At 35.8% G+C, this 23927-nt stretch overlaps 1 protein-coding gene across 3 annotated transcripts; it reads left to right on the plus strand.

Moving 5' to 3' along the window:
* LOC107951943 (protein NAP1) lies at positions 1–13414 on the plus strand. Of its 3 annotated transcripts, none has more exons than XM_041100133.1 (25): positions 1–273; positions 456–553; positions 633–1074; positions 1165–1239; positions 1553–1633; positions 1921–2001; positions 2171–2253; positions 2750–2834; positions 3589–3714; positions 3879–3986; positions 4579–4623; positions 4701–4843; positions 7060–7192; positions 7492–7602; positions 7727–7805; positions 8279–8472; positions 9098–9243; positions 9552–9633; positions 9716–9826; positions 10083–10208; positions 10291–10430; positions 10513–10609; positions 10843–11834; positions 12225–12437; positions 12652–13414. In XM_041100133.1, the coding sequence occupies exons 3-25, from the start codon at positions 658–660 to the stop codon at positions 13142–13144; spliced, it is 4161 nt and encodes a 1386-aa protein (XP_040956067.1). In that variant the 5' UTR covers positions 1–273; positions 456–553; positions 633–657; the 3' UTR covers positions 13145–13414. The 3 variants fall into 3 exon arrangements, with proteins under 3 accessions (XP_040956067.1, XP_040956066.1, XP_040956041.1); XM_041100132.1 differs by having other exon boundaries at positions 45–273; positions 465–553; XM_041100107.1 differs by lacking the exon at positions 456–553 and having other exon boundaries at positions 103–273.
* Positions 13415–23927: the final 10513 nt, after the last annotated feature.

The raw sequence follows: 23927 nt of genomic DNA on the forward strand, positions 1-23927 counted from the left end.
ATTATTAATTAAATAAAAACAGCAGAAAGAAAAAAAATTGAAAATTTGTGAAATTATCCAGATAATATTTTTATTTTATTTATAAATAAACCCTCACTTGGTTTAGCCTTGACGATTCCGCTTTATTTTCTTTCAGATCTGGAGTTGATGCTCTAAACGACGAAGAAAGACAACCGAACTTTTTTTTTTCTGGCATTCTCAACGACAAATACTAGTTTCTTGTTTTTCTGTCTCTGTCTGCTTCTTCACAAAATGTGGTGAAGCTGAGCACCGGTAAAATCCTTTCAACTTCCTCACCTTTTTTAATGTTGTTAAGTGTCTAATTTTGGAATATCGAAATATTTTTTCTTTTCTTTTTTGGTTTTTGATTGTTGGATATTTTTCTTAATTTTTTTTAACGCTGGACTGCTCCACGAAGCTAACATTATTTTGTTGTTATTTTGAATATTTGCAAGTACTGCTAGTTCGTTTTTCTTTTCCGAGTTATTGGCTGAATTAATTCATTGGATTCTTCGTCTTGGAATTGTCTGAACTGAAAAAAAAAGGGGAAAAAGTAAGAGAAAAGAAACTTTTTACAATGCAGTTTGTGGAACTATATATAATTATGGTCCTAATCGAACTTCCATTTGCAGAAACTCTAAGTGAATTGATTCATCCATGGCGAAATTGCGGCAACATTATTCTTCTCAAGATTCATCCGTATCTCCTAGGGCTGGGAGATCGAGGGAATGGGAGGGTCCATCAAGGTGGACTGACTATTTGGGTCTTGACACGACTTCTCCTTTCTCATCTAGAAGCTCTAGGTACATGAATTCTGATGGTCAGGTCCACAGTTTGGGTGTGGGATCGCACAAGGGCTTGAACATGCAGTGGGTAGCGCAACTGGTTGAAGTTGCGGATGGCCTTATGGCCAAAATGTATAGATTGAACCAAATCCTGGACTACCCAGACCCTATAGGCCATGCATTTTCGGAAGCATTTTGGAAAGCGAGTGTTTTTCCTAACCATCCAAGGATTTGTATCTTGCTCTCAAAAAAGTTCCCTGAGCACTTCAGCAAACTGCAACTCGAGCGTGTAAGATCTGCATTTTTTCATGTTGCTGTAGGCCTTCTTCGACTCGTGAGTATCTGATTGTTCTATTGTCTTTGATAAAAATCGGTGCAGGTTGATAAGGCTGCTCTGGATTCTTTGAGTGGTAATGCAGAAGTTCATTTGCAGAGTTTGGAACCATGGGTTCAGGTGAGGTTAATTGCGCTGCAAAAGTATAAATTATCAAAAGGGGATTTAAGGCCTATCAAAATTTCATTTGCTTCCTAGTTTAAGGCTTTAAATTCTAGGATTTAGTGTCTTTGATGTGTGCTGTACGCATCACAGCATGATTTAAGTTACATAATTCCTTGCAGGCATCTTAGCAGCTATATAGGTTGGATAACATTCTATTTCTTGGTTTTCAAATATACTTTTAGGTTTCTTTCTTATGTATATTTAGTTTATAAAAATTGTCCTTTTTCTTTATCTTTGTAATAGTGATTGATTGTTTTCCATGGATTAGCTACTTCTTGATTTGATGGCATTTCGAGAACAAGCTTTGAGACTCATATTGGACCTTAGCAGTACCGTTATCACCTTATTGGTAAGTGTGAACTCTCTCTTCTATGATGCAAGTTTTATGTTGCTTTTTAGAAACACCAACTTGATCCACCTGCATTTTGGTGTTTGACTATTTGGGAGGTACAAAAGAAAGTGATGTGATGCACAAAATGTACCTAAACCAAATAGGTCCTTTTGATAGATTTTTTGTTATATCCTTCTTGATCTGCTTGAAAGAATATTGAAATTTTTGTTGTCTAGGTGATGTTGAATAACATGGTGACTAGTTTTCTGCAGTATACATGTTAACTTGTTACAGTCTTTTTGCAGCCTCATCAAAATTCCCTTATACTACATGCGTTTATGGATCTCTTCTGTTCTTTCGTTCGTGTCAACCTTTTTTCTGAGAAGGTAATTCTGCCTTGATTATATTTCCCTGTGTGCATGCATTAGTATGCATGAATTTTCATGTAAGACAGAATTGCTGTTACTTGAGAACTTATATCTGTTTTCTTAAACAATTATTAGTGCGGAAAAAGGTGTTGTCGGTTTGCTTATGTATTTGATGCTTTAATAACAGTTACCGAGGAAAATGATGCTGCAAGTTTATAATCTTTTGCATGCTATGTCAAGAAACGACCGAGATTGTGATTTTTATCATCGGTATGAAGTGACTACCTTTTAATCTTGTAGCTTGCTTCTAAGTATGTTGCAATACACTTTATTCAATTTCTGGCCAGTATATATTTAAATGCTTGTGGGATTTACCTTTGTTTGAGTAAACTTAAAGGGTGTTACTTTTTTCTAGTTTTGATTTTAAAATATATAGTTGTTTTAATCTATTTTTCTGTTGTGATTAGAAGGCTGGAGGTAGAACAAAATTCTGTATAGATGTCGCAAGTGTAAAAACTTACTGAGTTATTATAAAGCCTTAATTTTGGTTAGCTAATCAGTTTGTTTAGCACATAATATTTAATGTGAAGGAAAAATCATTCTCGTTAGGATAAGCCAAATGTCCTCCCCTCTTTTATGCTAAGAAGTCGTACTTATGATATGGTTGACAATGCTTTGACTTGAATCTTCTTTAAAGGCAAATTGTGTTGTGATTCTTATTCCTTTATATTTGCAAATTGCAAGTAATGTTGGTACTGAATTTCAGGTTGATTCAATTCATTGACTCTTATGATCCTCCATTGAAAGGATTACAAGAAGACCTCAATTTTGTCAGCCCACGCATTGGAGAGGTCATTTACATGCTTTATCTGATTAACATGTTTTTTATAATGGTCGTCGTTTTCTTTTATATTTATTTTTTATATGCAACAAGAGAATCATTTTCTATTATGTTTCTGCTCCATTTGTCGAAGTATATACTTTGTAGTATCCTTGTCTTTTATCCAGAAAATTTCTATTAAGATTTCGAGAATACAATCTACTGGCCTGGTTTTTTAAAAGTAACCCTGCCCGTGCGATGAGGACATTGCCCCTTCCCTAGTTCTCATCACCTTTTATGTTGATTTGCCTTTTATCAAATTCCTATCTATTTCTTTCAAATGGTTGATATTCTTTGTCTTTTGGAAATGATGAAAGGTTTAATCAACAATCTTATGAAAGTTCTGGAAGAAAAGATTAGTTCTCCTTTTAAAGATTGTGGAGGAGTTCACCATCTCAGTCTTGTGTGAATTATATTTTATGCAAATGTTTGTAACTGCCCTTCTAAGGAACAAAGAAATATTAATACTGCCTGAAATGGTGCTTGCAAGTTGTAGCAAGGAAAAATTTCCTAATACATCATTATCCTTTTATAAAGTTTTACTACGTAGGTAACTGCTCATCAATTTGAATGCTTTTGTCTAGCTTTTATGTGATTTAGTGGTTCTTATCACTTAAATGTTGAAAGATTGTTCGAGAACCTTATCCTTCCAAGAGCTTTAGTTCCCAGAGTTGTATACTTTATGTTGGAAATAGTTGCACTGAATTTTCAATCTGTATGTCCAGGTTTTAGAGGCTGTGGGTCCTATTATTTTCCTATCCACAGACACAAGGAAGCTGCGCAATGAAGGGTTTTTAAGTCCATATCATCCTCGGTATCCAGATATTCTTACGAACTCTGCTCATCCCATGGTAAATACTGTTACATGGAAAGATTTTTAGATACTATAAGATGTTTTTTGTACTTGCCAGAACATCTCTTTTCTCTAGTTTTTTGGCAATTGTGAACTTTCTTGTTCCTATCAAATACAATGTTTACTGCAACTGCATTTCCAATATCATTTTCTATACTGCAGAGAGCCCAAGATCTGGCAAATGTTACTGCTTACAGGGAGTGGGTATTACTTGGATATCTAGTTTGTCCTGATGAGCTGCTCCGTGTCACTAGTATTGATATTGCTCTGGTAACTTCGATAATTCTTTTGGCTCTTTCTTCTCTTGGTGTGTTAACAATTTGGCAGTTCAGATCGATACTAATGACCTTCTTTAAGCTCTTTTTCTTTTTATCAATACCAAAATCTTATAAAAATTGCCTTTATTTACCTACAGGATCAAAAATGGGTTTAGTGAAATAAACTGAACTATTTCCCAAAAATGAGTACCTCAACATCCTTGATTATTAGTCTATCACTACCTATCTTCAATAAACTAAATAATAGTAGTTTTTTTACTTGAACAAAAGTAGTATGAGGGCAGCCACCTGGGGTTATGTGGATTCCTGTATTATGGCATGCATTTTGGCTGCTAATTTTATTATTATTTTCTGGGTGCATATAAGCAAATAGTTATGGCTATCATTTAGATGACAAGGCTGGATTTAGAGTTGTTGAAATCTTAGTAAACCATTTGCACTTCCTTTGGGTTTTGGATTATTCTGCTTGAAAGTAATTTGTTATTATTGTTTGTAACTTTTTCCTTTTTCTAAGCAACTATGTTTCATTTCGATATTGTCTGTTCTGTCTTTTTGTTTCCTTATTTTTCCCTAATGGCTTTCAGGTTGTACTGAAGGAAAATTTAGTTCTTACATTATTCAGGGATGAGGTTAGTTTTAATTTCTGACGTTGAAACAAAATTCTCATTTTTAATGGCCAACTACTCTTGTAATTTTGGGCATGCAGTATGTACTATTGCATGAGGATTATCAGTTATATGTTTTGCCTCGGATACTGGAGTCAAAGAAGATGGCAAAATCGGGTCGGACCAAACAAAAAGAAGCAGATTTGGAATATAGTGTGGCCAAACAAGTTGAGAAAATGATAGGGTATGATTAGAGCTTGGATCTGAACTATATTCTCATTTTATTTTTATTAGTTGCAACTCTAAATTGCAGATGGGAGAACTTATCATTTTATTGGTCTTCCTTTTTTCCTATCTTTGATATGTTAGTCAAAACAAAGAAATAAGTAAACACACGTACTGAATCTAACCACTATAACTACTACTATTAATCATGAAACTCCTGCTGAGATTACTTCTTGCTTTTCGAACTACCCAGGATAGTGCCTTGTCACTTTCTTTAGACCACTGCACACTCTGCACGGTTCCTCCAAGATGTGAATGTCATCCAACATCGGTTTAAACTTCCAGTGTACTGCAATTTGCTTTTTCCGGACGATGCTTCCAATGAATCTATCATTGGACCTGATGATACACGAGGTAATTCCCATTTGAATGGCCTTTGCTAAGGTAAAATGTAACACCAACAATTTTCAGGCTACTCCATCCTCATGTTGGGAATTTCCATCAAAGAACCCACAAGGATATCAAGGGCCATGAGAGCTTCCTTAAGTGCATTAACGAGAGTAATCTCATTGAAATCTCAATGCATGGAGTGTTCACATGGACAAATAATAGAAAAGGACCGGACACCATTTGGGAGAAACTTGATTGAGCTTTTTGCAATGCGACATGGCTTGAGAAACACCCGAGCTCATTTGACCAGTCTACCCATTATTGAATCAGATCATGGTATGTTGATTTTGGACTCAGATAAAAAGAACAAGTTTTAAAAGACGTCCTTACTGTTTTGAGGCAATGTAGTTAGTTGAACCACAATGTAAACACATAGAAAAGCAAGCTTGGAATCTTAGGGTGGATGGGTACCCATCTTATAGGCTCTTGTCCAAGTTGAAGATAGTAAGGGATAGCCTGAAAAAATGGAATAATAAGGAAAGTTTTGGCAACCTACAAGTTAGAAAACAAATTCTTTTAGAGAAGCTAGCTATTGCCCAAATTAATATTCAGGATCTTAAATCTCTTGATCAAGAGAGAACTATATGGGCCGATATGAGCATAGTTTTTGGCTACAAAAGTCAAGGATGAATTGGATCATCAATGGTGAGAGGAACACCAGGTACCTTCATCTTAATGCTAATAAGTGAAAAATTAGGACTGTTCACATGTTTAAAGATGAGAAAGGAAATCAATGGGAGAATCAAGAAGACATTGAAAAGTGTTTCAGTGGCTATGTTCAAAGCATATTCACTAGCCAGAATCTAAAACGTTGGATGAAATTGAGAATTTCCTTATTGAGTTGGAGATGCCAAGAATATCAGAGGATTTAAAACATCTTCTTTCAACACAGCTGGGAGATGGTTGGACCTCTAGTAATTGATTCATGCCTAGACTTCCTTACCATTGTTAGAATGCTTAAAGAGCTGAACTAAACCTTTATTCCCAGTGCCACCATAATTTTGTAGTTATATTTGTCTGATTGGCATGTTCTATCCTTCAGTATGCATTCAAGAAAATTTTGTTGAAATTTGAATTTAGGTGCAACTATGAATAAATGGGTATTGCTATTTACAATTATAGCAGCCATCTGGAATCTGGATGTGAGGGACACAGAAGTTAAGTTCTTAAGAGTATGTACTTGCTTGAAGATTAAGCTCTTAGGGAAAACAAAAATCAACTTCATGGTAATGCCATGTTTAAAATCACATTGCAAGTTCACACAGTGGCAGTGGAAGAAGAGAAGAAAGGTGTCTGTTAAGCCATGTTGTTTTAGGTTGAAATCCATGGTTCTACCTGGTAATTATTGGTGCAACTGTGCAAGTCATTGGACATGATGACATATGAATCGGGAGAGAGAAAACAAAGAAGTATTGAAGACTTGGATATACCGTGATATAACGAGTTATAACAATTATATTATAGTTTTTGTCCCAGCTGCCAAATCCACAGATTCATGAGCCTCTCTACCTTTGAAAGATAGGAATCAACCCAGATCCGCCTGGAGCCCTGGGCTATTATATAGATGTGTTTTTGTGTGTGTTCATTAACAAGACTGTGAATTGTGAGAACAAAGCAATTCTAAGAATTTCAAGACATGAAAACTTTCAGTTCTTTGTCTTTATGCATTTAATAAATATTTTAGAATATTACCATTGTTTTTTAAAGCTGTTGTTTCCTGTTTTTTCTGGTATAGATGTCATATTCAGCTTTAATATTCAATGGTAAATTGGTTTATGGTTTCAGTGAAGTACATGAGCAAGCATTGATATCATGTGATGCTATACACCATGAGAGGAGAATACTACTGAAGCAAGAAATTGGTAGGATGGTTCTGTTTTTCACTGATCAACCCAGTTTATTGGCTCCAAACATTCAGGTATGATTGGTAACATACTCTTTTAAGAAATCCTTCCTACATAAAGTTTTCTTCTACTTTACTTCATTCCTTGTAAATCATCCTTCATTTGTGCGTACTTGAATTTTTCTCCTTTCAACTGAGTTCTCACAACTATCAGTGGGGCAACATGCCCTGTAACTTTTATTGCTATTGTTTTAATTTATTTAACTCACGAAGAGGATATTACTCACAACGATCTTAACTTTATTGGCCTAAAACTAACGAATTACTCGACTCATTTTCTTGATGTTGTCTAATAATTTTCTGCTTCATCACAGATGGTTTTTTCTGCCCTGGCATTGGCTCAGTGTGAGGTTATCTGGTTTTTTCAACATGTAGGAATTGCATCATCAAAATCAAAAGTTGCTCGAATGGTGCCGGTTGACATAGTAAGCAAAGTTTTTGGTCCTTGTATCACCAAGCCTTTTCCTTGAAGATATTTCAGCATTCTTGTTTATCGTTTTGATCTACGTAATCTGGCGCTTAACTTGGACAGAAATGATTTTGTTGCAGGATCCAAATGATCCAACTATTGGGTTTTTGTTAGATGGGATGGACCATTTATGCTGTCTAGTGCGCAAGTATATTGCAGGTAGTCTCTTTGTAGATGTAACAAATTATTCGATAAAGGCGATTAAATGTAGTTTACTTTTCATCTAGAAGATGAATTTTACAGATTGACAACTATTAACTGGTCTCTGAGTTTATGCCGATATAAATGTGTAACTTTCAAGGTGCTGGCATTTCTTGTGTCAAAGGCAGAATCATAGATCCAACAAGAATCCATCAAGGAGGCTAACTGTTGCTAAAAGGTTCTAGTGTAAAAAACTGAGCAAAAATCTAAGCCAAAGAAGGTCTACTCCCTTTACTGGGGTAAAATCTGTACAGTCTGTAAACACTCATGCAATGGCTAATGATGCAGTTAAACCTACATCTCTATTTCAGTCACTGCTACAATATTAGCCACATGATTTTCAGTGCTTATATTACACTATGGTGATCTATTACTGAAAGAACTTCTTGATATGTGAACAGTACTTAAAGATTTTACATTTTTCAATGCAGCAATTCGAGGTTATGCATTATCTTATCTCTCTTCATGTGCTGGTAGAATCCGGTTTTTGCTGGGAACTCCTGGAATGGTGGCTCTTGATCTTGATGCAACCTTAAAAACACTCTTTCAGCAGATTATCAATCACCTTGAAAATATACCCAAGCCACAGGGTGAAAATATTTCTGCAATCACTTGTGATCTGTCTGTAAGAAACCTATAAAACCATTTTCCCTTTCAAATACAAAGCCATAAATCTATCCTAAATGAAAATAGGAATGGGTTTGGTATAATATCTACTGCCTGTGAATCGGGTTATAGCTAATGCGGTCTCTTTTGTTGCATAGCCTTTTGGTCATAGTTATGATATATGAAGCCAGAAGGAATAGTTTATATGTATGCAATCAACGTATATTTATATTATATATACACATACAGACAAATAATATGCATGTAAATAGATGTATGTTTGCATCATGGTTTTACTGCGTTAATGTTGCCAAGTTTTACAAAATATGTTCTCTTATGTATAGGTTCCTCTCTGGTTGTGAGGAATCTTGGATATTGAGCTTTTTCTGTCACATAAATAGCTTTGATATACAAGTGCTTCGGTACTTTTCATCCTTTTTCTATTAAAGTTGTTTTTCAATCATTATTTATGCTGCTGTTATCACTCTGCCATTGACAAAATGCATCTAGAAGTAGTTTGTTTATTTATCTATTTTTGGTATAATGACGAGTCGAACCTAGGCGATTCTTAGGGAAAGTGAATGTGGGGTTTGAAGTAGCTCGTTTATTAACCTAATCTAAAATCATCTATCATTCTTAACCAGGGCTTCCGTAAAGATTGGTTGTCTATATTGATGATTGTTACATCTGCTCGATCATCTATAAACATAAGACATTTGGAGAAGGCTACTGTCTCCACTGGAAAAGAGGGGTTACTATCAGAAGGAAATGCAGCATACAATTGGTCTAGGTGGGCTGACTTTGATTCACTTGATTTTTGAGGCTTAGCTTATATTTGATTGCTCAACCAAGTACATTAACTGCAATCAATATGTTTTGTGATATAAGCAAGTAAACATTCATTTCATTTCTTGAGAACAATTTGACTTTGAAAAGTGGAATTATGTATGTCCTGTTTATAAGCTATTATTCATATTTTTCTTTCAGAATTGAATACCTATCAATCTATTATATAACACCTGATAAACAAACTCATAGAGTTGTATTTTATTGTGTAAAAAACTTAGTGATCGTATATATGAATCTGTTTCAATGCAGATGCGTTGATGAACTAGAGTCCCAATTATCAAAGCATGGTAGTCTCAGAAAGCTATACTTCTATCACCAACACCTTACAGCAGTATGCTTTGATACTCTTATCATGTTCTTTATTTTGAAATACCCTGCATGCAGTACTGACTTCTGTATACCTGTCGTAATAGGTCTTTAGAAACACTATGTTTGGACCAGAAGGGCGTCCACAGCATTGCTGTGCATGGCTTGGTGTTGCTAGTAGTTTTCCAGAGTGTGCATCTCCAATTGTTCCAGAGGAGGTAATGACATGCCTTATGGTTAAACCCGCAGCATGGAATACCCCCACATTGCATAATCTTTATCAGCTATTGTTCTAGTGGTTAAATAAACTCTACATGTTGGTGTACTTATCATTCTGATAAGTTATGACTACCCCCATCTTGTTTGGAGTAGTAATGCTTAATCTCTATCATCGGCCTTTTTTTCCCCCTCATTAGAAGGAAATGTTAAAAGTTGGGAAGTTGATGGCTGCTTTATATTTACCATAATTATCAGGTGACAAAAATTGGGCGAGATGCAGTCCTATATGTTGAGTCTCTCATTGAATCAATTATGGGAGGATTGGAAGGTCTAATTAACATCCTTGATTCTGAAGGTGGATTTGGGGCTTTGGAGATGCAGGTTGCCATTTAATTCTTGTTCCAATGTAAATTAATTGAAGATGATAAACAGTTTAGAAACCTAACTTTTCAAGTAATCTCAGCTTCTTCCAGAGCAAGCAGCATTTTATTTGAATAATGCATCTAGAGTCTCAATTCCTTCAGCAAAATCACCAAAAGGAGCAGTTGCTTATCCTTTGCCAGGCCATGAGAGTTATCCAGAGAATAACAATTCAATCAAAATGTAAGGCGCTTGCCTTTTCTTTCCTTTGCCGTGATCATCTAAATCAATAAGCTGAAAGTCTCATAACTTCTGTTTGTACTAGGTTGGAGGCTGCAATGCAGAGGCTCACAAATTTGTGTTCAGTTTTGAATGATATGGAGCCGATATGCGTTCTGAGCCATGTCTTTGTTTTGAGGGAGGTGAGTCATGCTGAATCTGCCAAAGGCCCTTTACTTAGATGTGAGTCTGTTTTGTTGATTTCCTGGATTAGGTTTCTATTGATATGTTCCAAGTTGGCTATTTGTATCCTGCTAACTTGCTTGGTAAATTCGTGTTTAACATACTAGATGATGTTTCCACTGGGGTCAAATATTCCCAGCAGGCCATTAGGTATTCATGTATTTTAATTATAATATTCTCATTATACGTGCAGTACATGAGAGAATGCATCCTTGGCAACTTCAGAAGGAGATTACTTTCAGTGCTGAAAACTGATAATGATCTTCAAAGGCCTTCTATCCTAGAATCACTAATCCGCAGACACATGAATATAATCCATCTAGCTGAACAGCATATTAGCATGGATCTAACACAAGGAATCCGAGAAGTCTTACTCTTGGAGACCTTCTCTGGACCAGTGTCTTCCCTGCATTTATTTGACAGACCAGCTGAGCAACATACTGGATCAGCCACTGAAGTTGTCTGCAACTGGTACATAGAAAACATTGTGAAGGATATGTCCGGTGCTGGAATTCTCTTTACACCCATGCACAAATGCTTCAAAAGCACAAGGCCAGTTGGTGGATATTTTGCGGAGTCAGTTACTGATCTTGGAGAACTGCAGGCATTTGTTCGTATTTTTGGCGGTTATGGAGTTGACAGGCTAGATACAATGATGAAAGAACACACTGCTGCCCTATTGAATTGTATAGACACATCATTACGGTCAAATCGTGAGTTGTTAGAAGCAGTTGCTGGCAGCATGCATTCTGGTGACAGAATAGAAAGAGAAGCTTGTTTGAAGCAAATTGTGGATTTGGAGACAATAATTGGTTTTTGTATCGAGGCGGGACAGGCTTTGGCTTTTGATAAACTTTTGGCTGAAGCTGCTGGAGCAGTGCTTGAAGAAGGTGCACCCTTAATCTATTCATTGCTTGCTGGGGTAGTTAAGCACATACCTGAAGAAATACCTGAAAAGAGGGAAGTACGAAGAATGAGGGGGGTTGCAAACGCTGTTGCTCTTGCTGGTGATCATGACTCAGAGTGGGTTAGATCTATATTGGAAGAAGTTGGAGGTGCTAATGACGGGTCCTGGAGCTTGTTGCCTTATCTATTTGCCACTTTCATGACATCAAATATCTGGAACACGACTGGCTTCAATGTTGACACAGGGGGTTTCAACAACAATATTCATTGTTTGGCAAGGTGGGTGCCCTGTCTGGTTTTCTTTTCTTAGGAAAAAAGAAGTGTTGACTATGAGTTCTAGAGACCGAGGGGACATTACAAACTGAATGCCTTGTAGCTTGCATGTCTAACCATACAAATATGACTGGTTAGTTTGTCATTTAATATTTCGAAGCCTCTCTTAGAATTTTAAAGTGAGAGAGTTGAGGAGCCTTATTTATATTGCATGCAATTCATCCTGACCTGCATACCAGCTTTGAAGTTGTTTTTGTCAAAATTGTGGCCTCTTGATGAAGTAATTGAGGAGACAACTTTTCAACTTTCTAGTTCACATTATCCTTACTGCTCAAGCTTTGCTTGTGTGTTGTAAAAGTAGGGGATTGTGCTAATTATCTTGCCTTAACCTGGCAGGTGTATTAATGCTGTTATAGCTGGAAGTGAATATGTTAGATTGGCACGGGAACATCACCAGAGACAGTTGCTTTCAAACGGCCATGTTGGTAATGCTGACAGTTTGGACCCTGATATGCGTGTTTCAGCAGAAGCTAGTATAAAATCTGCAATGCAGCTGTTTATTAAATTTTCGGCAGGAATTGTACTAGATTCATTCCATGAATCTAACAGGTAAAGATATTGACGTTCTGTTTATTTTATAAAATTTTACAAGCTATATTACGCGTGGGGCTCATAATAAAACTCACGAGAAGTCAAATTTGACCTCTCATCAGTACGTGTATCTTGTTATTATAATACTAATTCAAAGTGCTGATGGTTATTTGTACCCCCCAAAAAAAATGTGTTGATGGTTATCCTTTTTACTTTTCTGAAATATTTGCAGATCTCATCTCGTTGCCAAGCTTGTATTTCTGGACCAACTCTGTGACATTTCACCATACCTTCCAAGAAGCTCTCTTGAGGCCCATGTTCCTTATGCTATTCTCCGTTCAATATATAGCCAGTACTACGCAAACTCTCCTTTGATGCCAATGGCATTATTAAGTGCTTCACCACGCCATTCACCTGCTGTATCATTGGCCCATGCGTCCCCTATAATGAGGCAACCCCGTGGAGATTCGACTCCACAGTACAGTGCTAATGATTCAGGTTATTTTAAGGGTTCATCATCACACAGCCAAGAGCAGCTTTATGATGCTGAAAGTGCAAATCTACGAGGCGTTGAAAACAAACATAGAAATGTTCGCCGCTCCGGGCCTCTGGATTACAGTTCAAGCCGTAAAGTCAAGTATGAAGGATCGTCATCAGGAGGTACAGGTCCCAGTCCGCTGCCGAGGTTTGCAGTATCGAGGTCTGGTCCCATATCATACAAGTAGGATGAATTGATGGTACACTTCAACAAGGAATATTACTACTAATTATCTCATATTCTTCTGCTCAATGATAATGTTTCAATTATTAGGTTATATATAATATAAGGTTTAGGATTTAGCTGACACAAATTTTGCCAAAAAATGTATATGTGAATTTACTTTACTGCTTTAAAAAAAAAAAGATTTACTGCTTTTATTTAAACTGCATTCTTTTCTTTTACTGTAAATTAAACAAATTTTACTTCCAAAATTTAAGTAGTCCTGATTCTCTTATTTACGTTTATGTTATTTGGGTTTTTTTTTCTTTTCTTTTTTTGAATATAATATGGCGGGGCTATTATTCAGTGCAAAAGCAAACACCTCTTTCCCCGTACACAAGCTCATAGGGAAATGAGATCAACAAATAGAGTAATAACACTCTGAGAATAATAAATGAACCCAATAACCAAACGCCAAAGATCCCAGAAAACAAAACCCACTTTCCTTTCTTTCTTGTCATCTGGGAGACGATTCATTTTTGCCTCAATGATATTTGAGGTTTTTATTTGTTAATTTTAATTCCTTTTTTTGAAGTTATGTCTAATACGTACTTAAGCATCGATAAAAAGGCATATTGTTTCAAATATAAGAAAAATTGTTTTGTTTTTGTTTTTCATATTTGACTATCAAAATATTCAGTAATAACCCATATTTCATTGCTCGTTAACAGATTTTACAAAAAAAAAATGCATGTGAATTTAGTTTTATGTTTTTCATATTTGAAGGAAACTAGTGGTAAGGCGGAAGGACTTGAGAAGGGATTGAGATACGAGGGCTGGCAGGATGAACTTGAAGATTCAATTGGTGGATTGTCTGTGTTAGAGATCAACTCGTATAAACAACGGAATAGAAAAGGTAGAGAGACCAAAATAAATTTTACGTGAAAAACGTTCAACTAAGAGGATAAAAAATCTCAAGCAACGGAGACTTCACTAATGAGAAAGAAATCTGAAAAGTACAAGATGGAGATAATAAGAATAAACCCTAAACCCCGAATACAAAACCCTATAACTAAAACATAAAATTCTCTTAAAGCTCTGTTGAAGCTATTTCTTAATTGTGTTATGTTGTATTTTTCATCAACCTTTCTAAAGTTATTGAGACCCTTTTATATGCTAAATTTGGAGGTCAGATATGAGAAAAACGTCCTAAATAAATCAGAGTTCGATAGGGGAAAAGATAATCAGAGTTTAACTAGGAGAAAAAACCCAGTTAAGTAGGGAACATGTCGCCACATCGTGACGTCATCGATCGCGTGGTCAGGATGTCGTGTGTCGTATCGCATCATCGGGATGTCGGCTCTTCCTTGTGGGGACATTGACCTTGTTTTGTCCAAAATACAAGACACATTCCGCAAATCTCCACCTTGACTCGCATTTCTGTAACGCCTTCTTTGCCGAGCCCTATCAGGGGCCTAACTCGATTTTTACAGGATACTGACCAAATCTAAACAATGTTTGAACTTCGAAACTGGAAGGCTTTTGGTCACCATATTGGCTGAATTACTTTCTATGTCGATTTTATGAATCTAAACCTCTCCTTGAGCGACCACCTCTCAAACAAAGTGATACCGTATGCCTATGTGCTTTTTTCTTTCGTGACGCATCTGATCCTTAGTAAAATGTATATGTAACACCCCTAACCCTATTCATCGTTGGAACAGGATTTCAGAGCGTTACTAGAACTTTCAGCACATTTTACAGATAAATTATGTCAATCACTGTTCATTTTCTGAGATTATTCAAAACGTCCCTTAAATGGACCCTCGAGGCCCAATATCAGCATTAAAATCGAATCGGGACTTAATCAGAAACTCTAAGAATTTTTCACGACATTTCAAAATTTTTCCAAGGTGCAAGACTCACACGCCTATGTGGTCCAAGGGACACGCCTGTAACATCCTAAATTAGGGCCTAGTTGGAAGAGTAGTTTTGGGACCACAAATTCGATGCTAAAATAATTATTTTATGATCATTATGAGGTCTAGGATATGAGAATAAGCATGTGTTAAAGTTTCATGAAGAAATTCTATGTGCAAGGTGTCCAATTGGAGATTAGGGACCAATTTGAATAAATTGCAAAACTTGGGTTCTAGAAGAAATTCTAAGGGTCTCCATAGCTAGGGTTTTTCAACATTTCAAGCTTGATAGTAAGTCAATCCTAGCCCCGTTTTTAATGTTCTTCGTATTTTTGAGATCCTTGTAACATGCTCTCTCTCTATTTCTACCCATATTTCAAGCTAGGGTTCATGTTTAGAAAATTACCCGTGCATGAGATGTTTGTATTTTGATGATTTATGAAGGAATATGTGAGTTTAAAGGATGGTAAACAATTTTTACTAAGTGGTTTTTTTTATGGAAATGACTTAAAGGACTAAATTGTAAAAGTTGTGAAAATGGGTAGAAAAATATAGAAAGAAGGAAAAACATGGGCTGCTATAAGTGTGAATAACATTTGGCTAGGCTTGGGTAGCCAATGAATTGCATGCATTTCATTATACGAGCCTTAGGACTAAATTGTAAATATTGTGAAAGGTTAGGGGCAAAATGGTCATTTTGCTCGGGGGTGAGTTTTAATCCTAAAATGAAAAATGTAATGTATTAATAGTCTAATTTTATTGATATAGACCCCAAGGAACCAATTCTGAAGGTCGACTGTGAAAAACAAAAGGTTTCGAAATAACCGAGACACGAATTCGAAACGACTACCAGGTAAGTTCGTATAACCGAAGTAAACTCTTAATATACTTAAAAATGCATGTTCTTGAATGTATGATAATTAGATATTCATTGCATGATAATCCATAAGACATGCTAGTGTAAATGAAAAGATGATAAATGTCCCGGTTGAAATAAAAAGGGAAATTCGATGGTTAAATTATGGCTTACATGACTTGAGATCCTACATGTGTTGTAGAGAAGGATTTAGCCCGGACGGGTAATCCACTGATCTCAATATAGAAATGATCTAGCCCAGATGGGTGTTCCTTGAGTGATCGAGCCTTCCGAAGAATCTGGGTGCAATAAGGATTTAACCCAGACGGGTAATCTGTTCGAGGACTGAATTTAGCCTGGACTTGCAATTCAGATCCAAGTATATGAGAGTAATTTTCGCTGAAAGAGATTTAGCCTGGACTGGTAATCCTGACAATGTTCTATGAGTTGATACTACGGGGGATTTAGCTTGGACTGGTAATCCCATCGTAAGATGTAAGGTTCGCGGGAGTGCGTACTTGAAATGATCACTTGTATGACTTGACGGTAATTGGGCTATCCATCGAAATTTTTGAGAAATTCAATGGGCTTAGCATGAGAAATAAAGAATGGAAATATTAAGTTGATGAGCTCGTCTAAGACTAATGACATGATGTTTTGATATGAGACTTACTTGATGAATGAGTTCATATGACAGGGAAACTATTTCATACTTGTTGGAATTATTGCCTAATATGGTTGTAATATCCTGATTTTGGGCCTAGTCGGAATAGTGGTTTCGTGACCACAAAATCCGAGATAGAAATAATTATTTTATGATTATTTTGAGGTCTATGATATGATTGCATGATTGTGTGAAAATTTCGTGAAGGAATTTTATGCATAAAGTGCTTAAATTGAAATTAGGGACTAAATCGAATAATTTGCAAAACTTGCATTCTAGAAGTTTCTAGTATGAAATTGTTTTGCAATATTAATTAGGAGGTCTTAAATAGAAATTTTACCAATTTCTAAGTCTATGGACAAAAATTGGACATGGATGGAATTTTTGGAAAGTTTAGTAGTAAGAGCATTTTGGTCATTTAGGGGCAAAATGAATTAAAATACAAAATTAAAAGCCAATTTTGCTCATCTTCAACCCCATGGCCGAATATAGCAAGGAGAAACCATGGCTAGGGTTTTTCAAGCTTCCAAGCTCGATTGTAAGTTCGTTTTAGCCTCGTTTTTAATGATTTTTACGTTTTTGGAGTTCCGGTAGCTCGATTAAGCTTATGCTAGCAATAATTTAACCTAGAGTTTATATTTGGAAAAATACCCATAGGTGAAATTTGTGTATTTTGGTGTTTTATGATAGAATATGAGGTTTTAAATTATGTTAGACAACTTGTGCTACTCGGTTTTAAGCGAAAACGAGCAAAATGGCTTAATCAGTAAAAATACCTAATAGTCATAAGTACATGTTAGAGTGAGAATTTGATGTTGCCATAGAAGGGAAAAATGATCAGCATGTCATAAAACATAATAAAATAGGCTAAAGTTTAATTTACGAGCTTTGGGGAAAAAGTGTAAATATGCAAAAGTTTAGGGGCAAAACTGTAATTTTGCCAAAATATGATTTTGGGTCAATTTGAATAATGTGAGTCCTAATTAGACTATATTTTATATGATAGAGCAAGGAAAACTGAAATTCGGACTAAAATGGGGAAAATACCAAGTTGTGGACGAAATGGTAAAAGTAGCCATTTTCGCATACGAGGTAAGTTCATATGTAAATGTTGGTAACATAGTTATTATTTTAAATGTTTTTATGTTATTTAAATGATATGATAATTATTATGAAATATTATACTTGTGATAATTGTTTGATAATATGTCAAATTATGTGATATACTTGGAAAATGTGAAATACTACCGAGTATCGGTATCGGCATTCCGTAGAAGATGGTTGAGACACATGATTGGGAAAAAGGTCCCGTTGAACCTTAGGAATGGATTAGGATACAAGTGACATGTCACTAGGATGGTTGAGCATCCGAACTCGTTGAGTTGAGTCTGAGTTCACTTATGGATGCAAATGTCCGAACTCGTTAAGTTGAGTCCGAGTTCGTGAGATGTAACTAGGCATCCGAACTCGTTGAGTTGAGTCCGAGTTCACTCATGGATGCGAACGCCCGAGCTCGTTGAGTTGAGTCCGAGTTCGCTTATGGGCGGGTTACATAGTAGCTTGGCTACATATGTGGCACTTATGTGCAAACTTTCCATGTATCCGAATTATATTCCGATGTGTTTAACGGGTAAAGTTCTACTCAAATGGAGGAATACTCAAGATGAAAGGGACGTATTGGTAAGTGTTGTGAAATGGATACTTTGAACAGGTATGTACTTAACCCTCGGGTTGAAAACTCGATATAACAACAATATGGTAAGATGATAAATGAAAATGTGATATGAATGTCTTGGTGATGATTATGCAAATGATGTTTTATGTTTGCTTATATGGTTATGTTACTTGCTATTTGCATGTGAACTTATTAAGCATTTATGCTTACTCCCTCCTTTTCATTCCTTGTAGTTTTGACAAGCCAGCTCAGAAATCGGGAACGGTCGGAGGCTCGCTCACACTATCCGTATACCATCTTGGCATAATGGCTTGTATATTTTGAGTATGGCATGTATAGCATTATAATCATTTTGTATATATGGTCTTATGATATGGTTATTGAGTGGTATGGAAATGCTTGGTAATGATTAGCCATTGGAATGGCTAATCATGATCATATTTGGTGTTATGTTGTCAAATTGCTAGCTAATCCATGGAAACCATGAAATAGGTAAAATTTACCATAAAATAGATTCAGACAGCAGTAGTGATGTGAATTTAAAAAATCACTAAAAATAGTAGAAATGGAATTAAATAATGAATAAGTTATGGAATCAAATCTTGATGAGTCTATTTTCATATGGATGAAGCGAAACAGGTATATGAGCTATATTTTATGAGATGTTTAAATTTTTGTGAAACAGGGCCAGAGCGATTTCTGGATCCCCTATTCTGACTTTGGAAATTCACCATAAATTTTACAAAGATAATTAGAAGTCATACTTTATATGTACAGATTCCTTATTGAGTCTAGTTTTATTAGAGACAAACGGTATAGTCATTGAAGCTCTGTACAGGGAGATATCTGATTTGTAATACACAGAGGTCAGAGTAGTCGAACCCTGAAAAAGGGGAGACTTTAACTAATAAACTGTACTAATTTGACAAACCAAAAATTCTATAAAAAAATTAGTAAATATATATATGAGCCTAGTTTCAGGAAAAATTTACGGAATTGGATTTCGAGTTTCGTAATTCGAGATATGAATTTTTAAGCGACTGTGACGCAGATTGTTAACTTGACTGAAAATTTTAAAAATAAATTGTTTGAGCTGTTTAAGTAATGAATTAAGTCTGTTAACACCTCGTGTTCGACTCCGGCGACGGTCTCGAGTACGGGGCGTTACAATGGTTGTATGCTAAATAATCGGTAAGTTTACTTTCCAGTTATCTGGACTTATTAAGCATGTAAATGCTTACCCCTCTTTCTTTTCCTTTGTTTTTCAGAGCTCGAGGACTCGCGAAGGTTGGAAAACTGCCGAAGCTTTGTCAACGCTATCAACTTGTCTTATTCTGGTATATAGAAACTTTTATTTTGTTATAATGACATGTATAAGATTCTTGGTTATTTTGTTATATATGTCACTGGGCTAGCCAATGTAAGGGCTTGAATAATATACTTATTCATTTTGTATATGGCCATGGGATATGACTCATTTTGATGAATGTTGTAAACCCACTAATTGTGCATGTCATGCTTGAATGTTTCATAAGATGGTTAATGTGATATACCGTGGATAGATATGTGTAATGTGGTCGAATCACTTGGAGATGGTTAGGTCATAATTGGCAATGAGTTATAAAATGAGCCAAGTATAAAATGTGAACATCGGAGTGGTAATCCTTAATACAAAAAGGATAACCTAGCATGTGCTAAACCAATGACATGAGGTTAACATGCAAAAGACTATGCCAAGGTAGGGTATGGACATATTTCGGCTATGTTAAATACCATTAAAGTTTATAAATGTGTATGGATGTTGAGGATGACCCTTGGCTTGGAAAATGGCCACTAAAAAGGTCCACACGGGCATGTGTCTAGGACGTGTGTGATACACAGTCAGCCCAATGGGTGTGTTGTACAGCCGTGTGTCCCCTACACTTAAAATTTAGGCTAGTACGCATGGTAGTAAACACACGGGTAGAGCCTCAGTCGTGCATCTCAACCGTGTGGTGGACACGACTTAGTACACCGGCGTGTGCCTCTAGATGGATGATGATGTCATAAATAGAATGTCCAGGTTTTTGGAAACAGGCTGTAACATCCCAAAATAGGGCCTAGTCGAAATAGTGATTTCGAAACCACAAATCTAACGTTAAAATATTTATTTTATGATTATTATGAGGTCTAGAATATGAGTATATGCATGTGTTAAAGTTTCATGAAGAAATTCTATGAGTAAGGTGTCCAATTGGAAATTAAGTACCAAATTGAATAAAGTGCAAAACTTGGATTCTAAAAGCAATTTGTATGAAATTGCTTTAGATTATTAATTAGAAGTCCTTAAAGAGCAATTTTCCCAATTTCTAAGTTTTTGGACAAAAATGGGCATTGTATGGATAAAATTTGAAAGAAATGGCTTAAGGGCATTTTGGTTATTTGGCTAATTAATGAAATAAAATGGGAAAATAAGCCAAAACTCAGCTCATCTTCTCCACCTTGCTGCCAAAATTTGAGAGCCACGATAGTTGTCACTTCCTCTTCCTTGTTAGATGATGATAATACTAAACTGTGGCATATCCGCCTAAGGCATACGAATGAGAATGGCATGGTAGAATTGAGCAAAAGAGGACTTCTTGATGGGCAAGGAAGTTGCAAACTAAATTTCTATGAGCATTGCGTTTCTGAGAAGCAAAAGAGAGTTCGATTCACTAGAGGAATACATAACACGAAGGAAATATTGAAGTATATTCATTCTGATCTATGGGGCCCATCCAGAATGCCTTCGAGAGGTGGAGCTAATTATATGCTAATTTTTATTGATGAATTTTCTAGAAAAGTTTGGGCGTTCTTCCTAAAGCAGAAAAGCGATGTGTTTTCTGCAATTAAGTCTTGGAAAACTATGATTGGAAAACAAACAAGAAAACAAATAAAATACATCCGCACAAACAACGGCTTAGAGTTTTGTTCTGATGAGTTTAATAAACTGTGCAAGTCAGAAGGGATCGTGAGACACTTGACAGTTCGTTATACTCCACAACAAAACGGCTTTGTAGAATGAATGAACAGAACGATCATGGACAATGTCCGATGTATGTTGTCAAATGCTAACTTACCAAAGTCATTTTGGGCCGAAACAGCCTCTACTACATGTTTTTTGATCAACCGATCTCCATTTGTTGCCATTGACAAAAAGACTCCACAAGAGGCATGGTCTGGTAATCCTGCTGACTATACTGATTTAAAGATCTTTGGGTGTCTTACGTATGCTCATGTTGATAATGAAAAATTAGAACTGAGATCCATTAAATATGTATTTCTTGGTCATAAAGCTGGTGTAAAAGGGTATAAGTTATGGTGTCCTGAGAAAAGTTGTGATTAGCAGAGATGTTGTTTTTGATGAAATTGCTATGCTACCTAACCTATCTCTTAACTACCTAACCTATCTCTTAACTACCTAACCTATCTCTTAAAGACTCTTCCAATAAAGAAAATCAAAAGTAGATGGAGCATCAGATTAATCCAGAAGCTACAACAGCGTCGACTCCTCAAGCCAGTACAAAAATTTAGAATAGAGTTGCTTCTTCACCACAATACTCTATCGCCAAAAATAGAACTAGAAGAGAAATTAAACCTCTAAAGAAGTATGCCGAGGCTGATCTAGTTGCTTATGATTAAAATGTGGCCGAAGATATAGATGCAAACCAAGAGCCATCTAATTATTCTGAGGTAGTTAGCTGTAAAGACTTAGAAAAATAGATGTTTGCTATGCAAGAGGAGATGAAATCACTCCACAAAAATAGAACATGGGATCTTGTGAAACTTCCTAAAGTTAAAAAGGATGTTCGTTGTAAATGGGTGTTTAAAAAGAAAGAAGTGACTTCAGGAGTTGAAGAACCTAGATATAAAGCAAGGCTTGTTGCAAAGGGTTACAGTCAAATTCCAGGAGTAGACTTCACAGATGTGTTTTCCCGAGTTGTGAAGCATAGTTCAATTCGAGCTTTGCTTGCTATTGTGACCATGCATGATTTGGAGCTTGAGTAGTTACATGAAAAAATTACATTTTTGCATGGAAAACTTGAGGAGGAAATTTACATGCAACAACCAGAGGGTTTTACAGTTTTAGAAAAAGAGGACTATGTTAGCTTGCTGAAAAAGTCCCTTTACGGTTTGAAACAGTTACCAAGACAGTGGTATAAAAGGTTTGATTACTTTATGACTTCTCATGATTTCAAAAGAAGTAGTTTTGATAGTTGTGTTTACTTTAAGAAAAACAGTAATAGTTCTTTTGTGTATCTACTCATTTATGTTGATGACATGTTGATAGCAGCGAAAGATAAAGGAGAGATAAGAAAGGTCAAAGCCCAACTAAGTGAAGAATTTGAGGTGAAAGATTTGGGACCAGCAAAGAAGATACTTGGTATAGAGTCTCTCAGAGATAGAAAAGCAAGTAAACTGTACCTAAGTTAGAATGGGTACATTGAGAAAGTTCTTTGCAGGTTCAATATGCAGAGTGTTAAACCTATTAGTACTCCATTAACAGCCCATTCCAGACTTGCATCAGTTTTGTCTCCATAATCAGATGATGAGATTGAGTACATGTCACATGTTCCATATTCTAGTGCAGTGGGATCTCTCATGTATGCTATGGTTTGTTCACGTCTAAATTTATCATATGCAGCCAGTGCAGTTAGCAGATACATGGTGGATCCCGGTAAAGAACACTAGAAAGCAATTCAGTGGATTTTAATATACTTACGAGGTACTAGTGATGTTTGCTTACAGTTTGGAAGAACTAGAGATGGACTCATTGGGTATGTTGATGCTGATTTTGCTGGTGACATTGATTAAAGAAGATCTCTTACAGGTTATGTCTTTACAATTGGAGGTTGTGCAATCAATTGGAAAGCCACTTTGCAAACTACAATCGTTTTGTCTACCACTAAAATCGAGTACATAGTGATTACTCAGGCTTGTAAAAAAGCCATTTGGTTGAAGGGACTCTTTAGTAAACTCAATGAAGACCTTCAAATCAGTACATTATTTTGTGACAGACAGAGTGCCATCTTCCTTACAAAAGATCAAATGTTTCATGAGAGAACAAAACACATTGATGTTCAGTATCATTTTGTTCGTGATATTATTGCTCGTAGTGATATCATTGTGAGCAAAATTAGTACTCATGAAAATCATGCAAATATGATGGCTAAGTCACTTCCTATAACCAAGTTTGAGCATTGCTTAGACTTGGTTGGTGTTCATTGTTGAAATTAAACCCTTAAATGGTTTTATGGAAGAGGTGCAGAACCTGTTCGTTTAATGTTCGCGATGAAGAACTTGTTCATTAAGAATTCGTATCAAGGTGGAGATTGTTAAAATTGAGTGACCCAAATCCTTATTTAAATAAAATACAATAGTAAAATAAAATAAAAGTAAAATCAATATAGAACTACACTTCTTTTATTTTATTTTATTTTAGAATAAGGTTTTTGAAACCTTATTAAACTCTATCTATTTGATATTGATTAGAATAAGGTGTTTCAATCTTACTACGCTCCTATTAGAATATGGTTTTACAAGCCTAAAAATAGATATAGTCTACTTCTCTTGTAATCATTTGAATTCGACATAGTGAATTTTCTTCTCCTTTACCCGTGGTTTTTTTCCGAAAGGGTTTCCACATAAAAATCTTTGTGTTCTTTATTTTTATTT

This window comes from Gossypium hirsutum, chromosome A01, assembly GCF_007990345.1.
Source record: "Gossypium hirsutum isolate 1008001.06 chromosome A01, Gossypium_hirsutum_v2.1, whole genome shotgun sequence".
Classification (NCBI taxonomy): Eukaryota; Viridiplantae; Streptophyta; class Magnoliopsida; order Malvales; family Malvaceae; genus Gossypium; species Gossypium hirsutum.

Bases quoted from the DNA above. Each gene is read 5' to 3' on its own strand.
- LOC107951943 (XM_041100133.1), top strand. From the start codon at position 658: ATGGCGAAATTGCGGCAACATTATTCTTCTCAAGATTCATCCGTATCT. The intron at 7,193-7,491 runs GTATGATTGGTA...GCTTCATCACAG, and splicing joins TATTGGCTCCAAACATTCAG to ATGGTTTTTTCTGCCCTGGC. The intron at 9,827-10,082 runs GTAATGACATGC...CATAATTATCAG, and splicing joins CTCCAATTGTTCCAGAGGAG to GTGACAAAAATTGGGCGAGA.